The 14,214-nt window shown below is 41.2% G+C and overlaps 1 protein-coding gene across 4 annotated transcripts in view; it reads right to left on the bottom strand.

Annotated features, from left to right (window-relative positions):
• MYOCD (myocardin) overlaps positions 1-14,214 on the bottom strand; it is a 92,124-nt gene that overhangs the window by 42,630 nt on the left and 35,280 nt on the right. For 3 of the 4 annotated variants that reach the window (XM_019755278.2, XM_019755277.2, XM_019755276.2), the window contains exons 3-5: positions 5,963-6,018; positions 4,409-4,484; positions 1,365-1,526 (exon numbers count right to left, since the gene is read on the bottom strand). In XM_019755278.2, coding sequence (XP_019610837.2) covers positions 1,365-1,526; positions 4,409-4,484; positions 5,963-6,018 — 294 coding nt within the window. Of the gene's footprint in view, positions 1-1,364; positions 1,527-4,408; positions 4,485-5,962; positions 6,019-11,077; positions 11,122-14,214 lie in introns of all 4 variants that reach the window. The other variant, XM_019755279.2, reaches the window with a different exon arrangement.

The following is a 14,214-nucleotide window of genomic DNA, read 5'->3' on the forward strand; positions in this document are numbered from 1 at the left end:
ATAAACCAAAGTATGTAAATTAAAATGAGATCTTTTGCTTATCATGTAAAAATCAATAATAAATTTACATGCATGGAGCAGAATGTCTAAAAAAGTGACGAAAGATGTCTGATGGAGATCTCTTCCTGTTCTAGATCTTATCAGAGTCAGTAGGGAGATAGTACATGGTTGAGTAAGCTAGTGTAAATTCAAAAGCTCAGGATGATTAGTGTGATGGGAGAGACTGAAGAAGAGGGTAAGTCATAATGACGTATGTAGTGGGCGCTGACAGGTTAGCATATTGTCCCTCCTAGAGTGGATATTTTCATATTTACAGGTTCCAAGTACAAAATTCATGTGGCCTTTGGATGGTTAGGTGAGAGCAAGATTTTAGAATGTGCATAATACTCTAAATGGTAAGTTTAATCATGAACTTAGTGTTTGATAAAATGAACTTAGTAGTGGATACATACTTTTTGACAATGTGTTAAACATTTAGATGTGTATTGCTTATTAAATATATAATCCTCAGAGCTCTTTGTGGGCACAATTGGATGAAAATAAGTTTGCCTATGGGAATGTAAAGCTCCCCTTCCTTCCTTCTACCATAGTTTTCCCAGGTTCCTTCCCACCACCTCTATGAACGAATTCAGTATGCTCAGGTTGTTGGGTCCATTTGGTCTCAACTGTTCAAAAAGGCTACAAAATGATTTTGTATAGTTTATGGTAGAATTAATGTTTGTGTCTCCTCCAAAGTAAATGTATTAGGTTGGTGCAAAAGTAAGTGCGGTTTTTGCAATCATTTTTAATGTTTTAAACTGCAATTTTTTTTGGCACCAACCTAATCCTTCAACCTTTTAGCACACATGAGGATTGTCAAAGAGTTTTCACATGCTTGTATAACCTGAACTTCGCTCCAAGAACCTATGAGCTGGGCGGCTATTGTTATCTCCACCTCAGAACGGTGATGTGACTTGGGGGAAGCCTCAACACATAGCAGCCAAACTGGGCTGAGAGTTCAGTGTTCTCATTCAGGTCCAGTGCTCTTTCTGCTCTACCAGTCTCTTTCCCTCTAAAGGAGGAAGTCTTAAGACGGCCACAACACCTAAGTGATGGATGGAACCTTGTAGAGGAGATATTTTGAGGATTACGTCGTCAGGTTCTTAATCTACTTGACAAAATTGGTCTATGTTTACTTGACCTTGCAGGGTGAGCGGACGGGAACTTGTCCCTCACTCCCAGGACCTCTTGTTATGGGGACAGCCACCCATGGCATGACTCTTGTCCAGGGAGAGGCCCTCACACCCAGGGGCCCCAGCATGTCAGAGCCATGGCAGCCCTCAGATCTCAGAGCACAGACATCAGCATGCCGTTTGTTCTCCTACCTTTTATGGCCTCTTTCACAGCAGAATCAACAGGGAGTATGTTCTTCTCCACCAGCTCCAGCGGCCCTGGCCGGAGAGCGATTTTTTCATTGAGATCATCTGCGAGCCGGGCTCTTTTCAGCTTCATCTGAGCAGTTGGAATGGACCTCTCTGCAGTGGAGGCTACGGGGTTGAAATTACAAGGATCAGTTCTAGAATTTGAAGTTATTAGTGTTTTCGCTTCTGTCACTAAACCATTGTGTCACATTGTGCTCTATCATCCTAATAATTTTTTAATGAAATCATCATAATTTCACAAGGGTTAGCAGCAAAGACTAGATGCTTCCAAATAAAGGCAAACGAAGACTCAGGCACACAGAAAAGTTACAGAAACTTGCTTTGCGAGGATTTTTGGAAAAAAAAAGTGCAATTTGGAGATTCCAGTGCTGTAGCTTGCTGTCCCTAAGCTACAGTATTTGGATGCAAATCCTCTCTGTATGTTCCCTGGCACCGGCTGAGCCTACAATAAATATTATCTAGTATTATAATTAGTTGTAGTAATATGATTTCTTAAGGCTTTTATACTTGTCAATGTGATACTGACTGATTCAAATGTCCTGGTCAGTGGTAAAAGAAAAAAAATTCCTTTGAAACCGTTAATTAAACAGATTTTAAAAATTGGATTTATCCAACAGGCAGTTTCTGATCATTTAGAGGGTGAGAAGGTCACTAACCGAGCCCCAAATCACCCCTATGCTCTTCTTTCAATTAGGTCCTGATTTATTTCCATGGAAGAACTTGGAGGAGACTCTAGTTACCCAGGTGTTGCTATAAGGCAGCCCTGGAAGTTAAGATTCCTTGAGAGTTTGCAGCTATACTCTCAACTTTGCAAATTTAGAAGGTGAGATACTTATAGACCAGCGTCTCAACCCCATTGTTCTGTTATTATCAACCTCCTAACCCAGGTCTAGTGTCTGATCTCGAAATCTCCATACAGTAGAGGTCTAGGGATATCTAATTGTTGCAATTGGTCAGACTTGTCTACAAGCTGTGTTTGCAAAGCACTTGATGTGAGATGGAAAAATCAATACTCCAGACCAAAGAATGGGAGTGCATAAGCCTAAATCCTCTCTGAACCACCCCTGGAGTCACTGCAATGGCTTCTAGCTGAGCCTCCTGCTTCAGGGATCTTTCTGATTAAGCTTAACATGAGATTAAACTTCAGGAACACTCCTTTCCTGCATCCCCCTGAAAGGTGCTCTTCTCCTTCCAAGTCTCCTGGTCCTGTTTTGTCAGTCAGCTTGCCAGAAACTGAATCCACCCCCTTCATGACCTAAGATTCTCCATCCCCAGACTTTGTGTTCTCCCTTCTGTCCCTGTGTCCTACTGAGTTCACCTTTGAACCTTTGCTACTTAGTTTCCTCACTCTGGGGTGCTTTCTATATTCTACACCCCACTCTACCCCAACATCCTAGTCATCTTTCAGGTCTCAGCATGAAGCTTCCTAACGCCTCCTGTTCTTACAGGTCCCTTTAACTGTGACTGCCTCTAGCAGTTACAAACATTGGCCCTTAATTTTATTTTGCTGCTTCAAAATTGAAGGGCACTGGTCATTTTGTATCCAGCAGATCCTTGGTGCTCCAGGGGGCTAATTTCCAATCGCTGCTGCAGAGAAGACAGGATTCCACCGGAATCACTAGAGGGACACACCTGAACTGGAGGCCACTGTGGTTCACCTCCTGATATTTTAATTCAAGACTGTAATGATGTAATAACATTTCTTATGCTTTTTTGATTATACTATTGCTACGTACTTTTTGTCATCAATGTGGAAAATGCTAAAAAAAAGTATACAAAAGACAATGAAAGCATCGGGAAACTCTCCACTTAAAATCAACTGTTTTTAATAGGTCGGTGTCTTTCTTAATTATTTATATTTATTGGTAGGGGTATATTTTTTTTATCACAGAATCTGACTGTAAATACAGTTCATGTATATGTTTTTTTCTTCCCTGAAGTTGATTGTAAGTACAGTTTTGTTTTCCTTATTTTTTTTCCACTAAACATCACCTTGTAAGCCTTTTCTTATTAAATCATTATTCTTCTAAAGCCTTATTTGCGGTGGTTGCAAGGTATTCAATCATATGATTGATGCATAATTTATTCAGCCCGTCCCCTATTGTTGGACATGTCACTGTTTGCAATGTTTTCACCATCTAAGGTAATTCCATATTAAGCATCATTGTACATAAATCTTTGTATGTCTGATTATTTCCTTTTGATGAAATACAGCATACCTCATTTTATTATGCTTTGCTTAATTCACTTCATAGAAGTTGTTTTTACAAATTGAAGGCAAGACCTTCCACCACCAGAAAGATTACAACTCACTTTACTGCAATACTTGCTTTATTGTGGTGGTTTGGAACTGAACCCGAAATATCTCCAAGGTACACCTGTACTCGAAATTTATTACTGGGCTAAAGGATGGTCACATTTTTAAAGGAATTTGATATACAGAGGGTGTCAAAAAATGTGTATGCATTTTAAGAAAGGAAAAAAATGTATTAAAATTGTAATACTCAATACAGACCGATAACAAAAGATGAATACAAGTCATATGTATACATTTTTTTGACACCCCTGGTATGTTGGACATTCCCTAAGTGCTCAGAGAGAGTTAGGAAATGGCACACCTAAGACTGAAACCCAAAATCTGTTACCTTCTCAGTCATTATGTGGTTTCCCAATTTGATAGTCTACATGGCCTAGAATGACTAAATGTTCAAAAGTACCACTTTCTTTGTCTTGTTCTTTTGTTGTTTTTGGTTTATATACCACATATCAGTGAAATCATATGGTTCTCTGCTTTTTCTGTCTGACTTATTTCGCTTAGCATTATACTCTCAAGATCCATCCATGTTGTCACAAATGTAAAAGTACCACTTTCTAATGGCAGAGGATCTTTTCTAAGAGGACTCAGCAACCGTAGAGAAACAAAGAACTCTGACCAAATGGCCCGCTCTTTGGTGGGCATCCTGGTGTATTGCTTTGGGCACCCTTACCCTGGAGTATGTGCATATTAACCAGGTCTGCACGGTCGGGCCTGTTTCTGACCTTGCGCTTCAGGGTGTCTTCAGTCTGTGGGCACAAACATAGAATAAATTCTGTTATCAACCGCATACAGGTGAATCACCTAGTCTCAACTTTCAAAGAAACCCGATTTCTCTTAAAGGGGGAAAGCATTCTGTGTATGACAAATGGAACATGCAAATATCTCTGGTCTGCTACATTTTGATACAGGCAGACTTACCAAAACCTCTCTGGTAATTTTACGATGGAAAAAGAAGATAAAGAGGTAAAAAGCTTGCATGTACATCAGAGCTATAAACTTAAAGGTCAGGCAGGTACATGTTGGTAAAATATTACTAAAATTGTGATGATACTAAGTTGTTTGTATCATAGTCAATCCTATTCCATTGCCTTTTCAAACTGCCACATAATTAACTAGGGTTCAAGATGAAACGTAACCTGCGTCCATCTACTATAACATGACAACATATATTCTTCTCCCCTTTAGTCACTTGACTTCTCTCTTAAGACAAGTGAAAATGTAAAGCCTGCAGAGTCCGACCTATCATGGGGTTGGAAGGACACTTAGAGGCAGATCATTTACTGAGTCTCACTGTCTTCTTGGTGACGCAGCTGTCTGAGGGGATGAGGTGGGCTGTGGCAGGGCCACAGCTGGACCTCAAGTCCCTGACCTCTAGTTCTGCATTTTTATCTTACAGTCTTGAATCTCCTATTTGGCCCCTGAGAGGGGTCTGGGGATAACTCCAGTTCCAATGAAAGATAGTTATTTTCCAGGCAGTAAAAACCACAGCCTATCACGAGCACCTCTGAAGAGTTACAGAGCTCTGCTCCTTTCTCCACCCACAGACTGGTTGCAAGGTTAGGACTCTTAGACAAAGAAATCCCAGGAAAAAGACACCTCCTTGCATTTCCTTGTCATTTACAGTGCAGATGCTTGCTAAACAGTACTTATATTATTGATAAGTTCAGGTGGCAGAGATTTACGCTGAAGGTGCAGAATATATGCCAATTTTCCCCCAAAATGCCAAAAAACCAAACCAAACCAAAACAACAACAAAAAAAAAAACCCAGAAACAGAAAGAGATGAACTCAATGCCTTTTGCCTTAAGTAACTGCAAACAAGCTCTGTATCCACAGGCCCTACCTTACCACTGAGCTGCATTTAAAGAGCCTGCTTGTTGCTAAGAAAAAACTGTAATGAAAGGTGAGGCAGCCTGCAAACCAACTTTACTTCCATTTTTCAAGTCTCTTTGACTTCTACCATATACTTGCAGTGATCTCCCCAATGTCAGAAAGACTGGGGACATTCTTTAAGCTAAAAAATAGCAGTTTCAGAGCTAGTAGTTGATCCCATTTCCACAGTTTTCAGTTCATAGGTATAAGAGTCTATATGATGTGGGGGCAGGGAACTGGCAAATTGATTCAGTTTGCCGTAGAAATTCTACCTGCTTTAGCCAAAGCTTAGCCGGCAGAGACCCATACCCTAGAGTCTACGTTCAGAAAAAGGTCAGTTCGCAAAAAATTACCTTGTCACCATCCGAGTGTTTTCTTTGCTCATGGAATATAGTTGGACTTTTCAGGGCTGAAACAGAGAGACAAAGATATGAGCAGCATGGGTCTTGGGGCTCTGGGCAGCCGGGCAGCATTTGCTGGTGCGCTTGCTGAGCTGTGCATAGGATGGATGTGGTCGCCTTTACGAGGCCACAAGCAATGGAAGAGCAAAGGCCTGGAGGACACCATCTTCCCTGAAGCCACAGGATACAGAGGAAGGTGGAACTTAGGCCTAAAACAGGAGGAAAAGCAGAGGCAGATGCGACAGGAAGAGAGATGGCAGCAACAGGGCATTCCAAGTTCCTGAGGAAATACAGGTGCCTCTGGAAAACTGGGGACAGAAGTAATACCCTAGTTGGAAGGGGAGATGTAGACTGGGGTGATACTTTCTTTGATACATTATTGTAGGAAGGGACTTGTATCTTGACTGTGGTACGTGGCTGCTTGGTAGGAACATGCAACTAAGGGTGTTGAGTCAGAAGCACAGAATCAGACTTGGAAGCTGAAAGGGATCTTGGAGATAGTGAGATATAACTCCAACCCTGAACAGAATAGAGAGACTGAGGCCCACAGAAATTGGTTGACTTGCCCCGGGTCACATAGTTAGGGCCAGGATCCGAAGTCCTCTGACAACCTAACTTCTTTTAAAATGTGATGTTCAAAATATGAACAAGCAGTGGACACAGGCACCAGTCAGTTATAGAACACAGCCCCTGTAAATAACCTGGACTGAATGCCAGCCTCTATTCTTTCACTGTTTACTGTTCTTCCTCCTTACTATCTCATAGCTCCTCTTCACAATGACTTAGTAAAGTCTTTTGACTTAGCACAGAAGTAGACCATCATTCAGCAAAATTCTACATATTTTTTTTAATTAGTTTTTCAGATGCTCTGGAACAATGTCAATCAGGAACCACAAACAATCACTTTTCATTATAAGTGATGAGGTGGATCAGAGGTTACACAATTGCACTGAATACTTTTCTGAATTGTAAGTCTGGACAAGTTGATGAATCACACCATCCAGAGTTTTACTATTACTCCAACAGATGTCCATTCTTAAGCTGTAGGCAATGAAATATGCTTCTAAACTTTGGCTAACATAAAAGACTGGGTCTCTAGCCAGATTGGCACTTGGGGCTGTGTGTATGTGTGTGTGCGTGTGTGTGTGTGTCATTCAATTCTTAAAATCTTGCTAAATTTGAGCAATTTTCAGAAGGGCATACTGGACATCAAGCAAACTCCACTGCAGTCCTGGCAGCTGGTCAACCATGTTATCATCTACTGAGGACACCGCTTGGGAAGGTATTAACCATATTCTCTCTAAATCTCCCTGTCTCATCCCAACATTAATAGTGTTGACCAAAGGAACATGCAATGTAGTTCCAGCTGGCTGCCTTGTGCAAAGTATACTAGACAAGCATCCTTCTCCTTACTTGGAGCAGAGATTAAGAAGCTTCTCTTCTTATAGGAAAAAAGCAATTGAATATGTTGCTTAAATATCACATTTCCCATTGATCTAACACCAGTTGCTCTTGGTTACTTCTACTCTTAAAATGGACTTCTTTGCAAAACCTGCCATTTCGAATGGCCCGTCTCCCTGATCCCCCTTTTGTCCACACTCCGTGGCTCTGAGAAATCATCTGGAGCAATGAGTAGTTCCACTGCGTTGCTCATTTATTTTCTCTGATTTGGGTCTGGTCACCAACCTTAGTAAGGAGGCTTGCCTTTTCCTGCACTGGATCACAGTTGCGGTTTATACTGATGGAGTTCTCAAAGCAACTCCTGTTTCCCCAGGCAACAAAATTATTTAAGTCTGCTTGAAGTCCAGTGGGCCCTGGTGAATTTGTACAATCTGAACTGATGGGTCTTCAGTTGTATCTTACACTCTGGCGTTCGTCTCATAGGTATTATATATAGGTGTGGCTTAATCACTTACGTAATCCAGAAAGACATTGATGTTAGTGTGGCCTTATTCAGTGGTTAAAAAGAACAACACATCCTTTTCCTTAAGAAGCAACCCTTAAGGGAATAGTATGAATGTATCTTGAGATATCTCTTACATTTCAAACTCAATTGGTTTTAATTGGGCTTAAGACTTAGGAGGAATTTATCTGGTTCTCTTGTCCCTGAGGCTCTTTAATTCTTTTCATTAATTGTTCTAAGAAACATTGCATTTCCTGTATCTTAGTTTGTAGAGCTATAATTCATCACTTCTTGGTGTTAACAACTCCCCTGTGAAATGATTCATATAGTCCAGTACGCCATTGCCAGGAGCATAGAGGGGTTCTGCAACCTTCTCACAAAGGGTGGGAAAAGCTATGTCCGTTATGCAAGGGCTTGGGAAATAAGCCAAAGAGGTCCACACGCTGCATTTTACCACACACTATTCTCCTCATGGTTTAAGGGATGTTATATTGGGGCATTGGCTTGAGGTCACACACTGACGAAAACTATCCTCGCATGGTGCTGTGATTGACATTCACCTTTTCTGTGACTACAGAGAATGTGGGTTTTGGCCACCTCCCCTGAGGGCCAGCAAACCCACAAAGCACCAGCCCCCAAGTTGACTTTTTGGAAAATACATAAAGGATCTCTTTTGCTGCCATCCCTGGGAAGATCAAATGGCAAAATTTTGTATTTAAGGGACACTGACATTTAAGATTGAAAAGGAACTTGAATTTGTAAATTAAAAAATGTAAGTCAATGTGATTTCAAATTAAAATATGTTTGTACATTCAGTCAACCACACATCCCCTCGGAGGACGATTAATTGCTTCTCACAAGGGAATTCATGTTCTCGCCCCAGAGTTTAGTAATGGGCTGTTCCTATTTCTGTCCCTGCAGCTCCAACTAATTTGGGTCAGATGTGTGTCTAAACATTTGCTTACTTAGAGTTCAGAAAAGGATCCCAAGATAAGAACGGGCCTCCTGCAGTCCCCTGCTCAGCACTCTAATCTCATGCCTCCAACAAGAGCCCAGAGGAAGGAGAATAGGTCCTGGGGAACAGAGAAATCAGTTAAGGAGAGGGGTCTGACTCTCTAGCACAGGGTGGAGGGCCTGGTGTCCATGGCAGTTCTACTTCTGATGAGAATCAAGAGGCAGAATCAAAGAGCCAGTGGCTTGGGGCAGCAACTGGAGCAATGGTCTCAAAGTGTGGCCCCCGGAAGAACATCTGCAGCATCACCTGGAAACCTGTCAAAAAATGCCAATTCTTGGGCCCCACCCCAGACCTACAGAGTCCAAAACTCTAGTTGTGGGGGACCCCGGGGTCTGTGTTTTCACAAGTTCTCCAGTGATTCTGATGCCCAAGTTTGAGAACACTGCTCTGGAGTTTACAAGCCCAGTGGGTCCTGATTTGGGGTCCTTGGGAATCTGGGAGTTCAAAAAGGGAGTAGTGATTTCTAGGCATGATTTTCAGTATTTCAAAAAGCTGGGGGGGGGGGGGGAAGGTATTTGCCCAGAAAAAAGCTCCTTGGGTGAATGGAACTGTCACTTTTCACTGCTGCTGCCTAGAATCATAACAACTTGGTTTAGTGATGGTTGTTCTCATGATAAAGCACTGGGTGGTAAATTTATGTGCCATTAATTAATCCAAAAAGTGGATTAATAATTTATATATGAGTATGTAGGGTTCTTTGGGAGGAAAACAAAACTATTTCTAGCATAGGATCTATGGCAGTGATGGGTATAATTCAAAAAGTCTTCGGTGACTGAAATTTTGGGAACCATCCATTTGGGCTCTGTCCTTGCTTTGCCATCTATTTTTGGTATGATCTTGAATAAGTCTGGTAGTTTTCCTGTGCTCTCAGTTTCCCACTTATAAAATGCGTTGAGTAATGCTTGTCCTCTCATTGCCTTGCTTTTATAGACAAATTGGATCATGAGTATTTTTCTTCTAAGCAAATGGGATACACACCATGCAAAAGTGACAATGCTTTGGAAATTATATTCTCTCTTTAGGTTGGCTAAATTGCCTCTTCAGTACCTAAAGATAATCTTAGGGGTCTGAACAGAGTGCATTTTCCCAGGGTAGCTCTGTAATATTTAAGACCTGGTTTGTGCAATTGGAGAAGTTGATACAACATATCTGGTGTGACCAAAAGCAAGGTGAATGTTTAAATAAAAAGAATTTATTGCAGTAAAAGACACATTGCCTTTAATCCCCCTCAAAATACACCCCCTCTCTTTGAACACACTTGTCCCATTCCATTCTTGCCACTTTCTGAAGCAGTTCTGGACGTCCTCTTCAGTAAGTGTCTTTAGTTGCGCTGTTGTGGCTGCCTTAATGTCCCGAACGTTTTCCTTTCATGGTCATTTTGACTTTGAGAAAGAGCCAGAAGTTGCATGGTGCCAGATCCAGTGAATAAGGTGGATGAGGACACACCGTGATGTTTTTATTTGACAGAAATTGCTGTACCGGAAGCGATATGTGATATGGAGCGTTGTCATGATTGAGGATGAAGTAAAGACACTCATGAAAGAAGACTTCCAGAACTGGTTCAAAATGGCAAGAATCATGGGACAAGTGTGTTCAAAACGAGGAGGAGTATTTTGAGGGGGATTAATGGCAATGTGTCTTTTACTGTAATATATATTTTTTAATTTAAACATTCACCATATTTTTTGATCACACCTTGTGTGTGAACACTTTCGAATCTCAGAAGAAGGGTACAGAGACAAACTCAAAGTATGCCTGTAATGATTGGTTTACTAGTTTCTAAGGAACAAGAAACCAGAAAAATGAAGCAAAAAGGGTGAAGAGAAGGAAATTAGGATTGTTGACCCAAATGGGTTTGCCATGAAAATCTAGGGCGCCTTTTCTTATCTCCAAATTTGAGAGGTTAGAAAGAAGGGAAGAGGCAGATAGATTAAAACCCCTGTGCCGTGTCTGCTCAAACAGCCAACAGTGTGTGGTAGGGTGCTGTAGGGAGAAGCCAAGTCAAATGAAGGCACTGAGAAAAGGAAGGTCGGCTTTGCCCAGTCAACTTCTCAAAACTAGCATGAAGCTGCATGTGGTGTGGGACGGGAATTGCCCCAGTCATTCTTCTCGCTATGCAGGTGGAGTATCACAGAATTCAGGGATTTACCAAGGCTTTGCAGTAAGTATGTGGCTGTTGTGGCTTGGATTAGTCTGCAAAACAAATAAAGGCAGCACCATTCATAGACAGCTCATTGTATCTTTAAATTCATTTACATTGATCAGATCACGGAACCAAAGCTGCCCAGACATTTCATCCTGGCCAGCGGTGGCTTTCTCTGAGTCTCTGTGGAGCAGTCAGTCTCTCTGGGCCCCACCCCCACCCCTGCCCCCAGTCCTACACAATCCATTTCAGTTCTCTACTCCTGTTTTCTGCGTTCTAGGAAAATAAGCTAAATGCCCCCTCTTCTCCCCTGGGTTCACACAGATTAGCCTCACTTTTATAGCAGAGGGAGAGGGAAAGAGAAAGTAATTTCTTTCCTTCAATCCTCCCGGATACCAACTCCCGTGTAGTGATGTGACATCCAATATTGTTAATGGGAACAATTAAGCAGGGGTGATTTGCGGCCTCTTCTAGACTATCAGCACTTTGAAACAGACTTCACGTCTGATTCTTCTGTGCTCTACAGGGCTGTTCTCACAGCAGATGGTCAAAATATTTACTGAATTGCTCTACGATCATTAACTGCATCTAGTCCACAGAGCTGACCATCCTTCTGCACTGCGGCTTCTGAAGTAATTGGAATAAAGTGGTGTCATTTAAGATCCTACGCAGGAGAGTGATGCCTGAGGAAAAGAACTGTAGGTGAGAAATTTGCATGAGAAATGATGAAGAGATCCAAGCCTCATAAGTCTACAAAGCGAGCAGGCTCACTTTGTGCTCTGTCCTACAGACATGAGAAAATAGGGAACCTTGGTGTCCTCTTGCAGCCAAGAAGGGAAGGGCAGTGAAACCATGCTCTTTGATTTCCAGTTGACGATGACAAAGTAGGCAATATGAAGTCTCCATTTTGAGATTCAGAGATAAGAACTTGGAAATAAGTCCAAACAATAAATTCTTAAATATTTCTTAAGTTATCTTCAAGGAGATAGTTACTAAGATTTTATGACTATTTTGAAAGTGTGAATTCCACAATTGATATTATAAGTGTAAAAGCAATCTTAGAATCTGGCTGAGGCCCATGCTCCTGGCCTGAGAACCCTTTTCCCACTGGTTGAAGTTATTCTAGGGGTTGAGTGTTGGCCTCAGAACCACCTCCCCCCTTCTTGATTCAAAGTCAAGGGACGATGCCTTTAAATTCATTCAAAGCACCTGATGGGAAATCCTAAACCCATAATGTGTACAAATAAGAAATAAGTACATGCTTAAGAGAAGTGATTAAGGGGGATTATAAAAGAGAATTTGTCCATAGTTGCTGTGGACTCTGTGTTACTCATCGGCAACCTCAAAACCTGCAGGATGTGTGACCAAAAAGAAGGAAGGAATTCAATGCAATCCATTTGGACTCGTTTCACTAGTCAACTGAAAATTATACATGGTTTGGTTCACTGGAGTCAGTGGGGGGAGAAACCTTCAATTGATGTAACCATCAATTTGGCATGCAGTTGAAGTGAGATCTGCCATATAGCTAAGTCAGTGGCATTCTTCATTAAATCTTGGTCATGGTGAAGCAAAGATTATGATGTAATACCTAAAGCCACTTCAAAATCCATTGGTTTGTCTTTTTTTTTTTTTCTTTCATATACCTACATCATCTATCATCTATGTCTGTCTGTCTGTCTGTCTATCATCTATCTCCAGCTGAATTTTTTGGCCACAGAATGCTTTATAGTAGAAACTTAAGTAAGTGCTTTAAAAGTTCAAGTGATTCCTTTTGAATATTTGAGAAAAGAGCTCAGCTGTTTAGGGAGCAGAACACACAAGCTCTGGCCTCAGCCCTGGCACAACGCACAATAGGAGGTGGTTGCATTTTTGCAATGGACAAGCCCCTGAGACGTAACCTAAGGTCAAACTCAAGACTAATTCTGCCAAAGGATAGCAGTTGTTTCTGTTGACCCGCTAAAAACAGTAGTGCCATACAATAATAACATAAGGGCAATTCACTGGGTCATCAGTTTTCACTTTAGGCAATTTATGACATTTTAAAATGTGGGGTAGGATTATAATTATTTAAAATATTATCAATAAAGTAAGATTTTTATTAATAATGTTATTGTGCATGCACTTAAATTCTCACAAATCAAATCTGCAGAAAATAGAACCAGACTGGGACCTGGCTGTGGGATGTTTGAAAATTCTCTTAGGCCTCGTCAGCCTCAGTTTTATGAACATTAAAGACAATGGGGTTCGAACTAGGTCAGGCATTTTCAAACCCTATTTTGAAGAGAACCAGCTCTCTGGGGAGGATAATCAGGGGGTATCCAGAAGGGATGGGGGTGCTGAATAAATGGGGCAGAGGCTTCCTACCCTGTTTCAGCCAGTGCATACATACACAATATAAGATATCTTTAACAATTAAAAAAAATTGAAAATCATGGAATTAGATGATCTCTAAGATTTATCAGCTTTTCTTCCTTCCATTGCATCCTCTTCCTTCTACTTTTCTCTTTTATTCTGTTTCAAAAAATTCAAATCATAGGATGAAGAAATCAAAAGCCCTCTTGTGGAACATAACGAGGGCCACATTGAATTATACTTATGTGTGTTTTTCGTCATCTTTTCCCTTAAAATCTTGGGTTTCCCTGTAAGACTGTCTTGCTCACTGTTGTGCCTTGAGTATCTCGCTCATCACCTTGCATGTAGTCTGGTTTATAATGAAATGTGTTGCATTTGATGGAATTGAAAAGACCTTGAGACTGTTGTCTCCTGTTCCCTCTCCATGGGTTGCATTTATACATGTACCCTTAGGTGCGTGAGTAAACAGGCTTCTCTGAAGAGCATTAGACGAAATGTTTAATCTCTGATTGTGTTGAAGGGGCTGCATCTCCTCCCTGCCCCCAATCTCTTGGCAGGTAGAGATTCCTCCAAGATCTAGCTTTCTAAGAAGAGCTAAGTAGTCACAGTTTGTCCAGGCTGGGCCTGCAGTGTGTGCCTGCTGTGGCTTTGACCTTTTTCCACAGCAGAATCTACAACTTTGGAAAGCCTAGATGAGAGGAAGTGGCTCAAAACTAAAGAAAAGAGATGATGCTTAATTAACCTTGATCATTTTGTTAAATCAAAAGGAAAAAATAATTTCCTTACTCATA

The sequence above is a fragment of the Rhinolophus sinicus genome, linkage group LG15 (genome assembly GCF_036562045.2).
Source record: "Rhinolophus sinicus isolate RSC01 linkage group LG15, ASM3656204v1, whole genome shotgun sequence".
In the NCBI taxonomy this organism is placed as follows: Eukaryota; Metazoa; Chordata; class Mammalia; order Chiroptera; family Rhinolophidae; genus Rhinolophus; species Rhinolophus sinicus.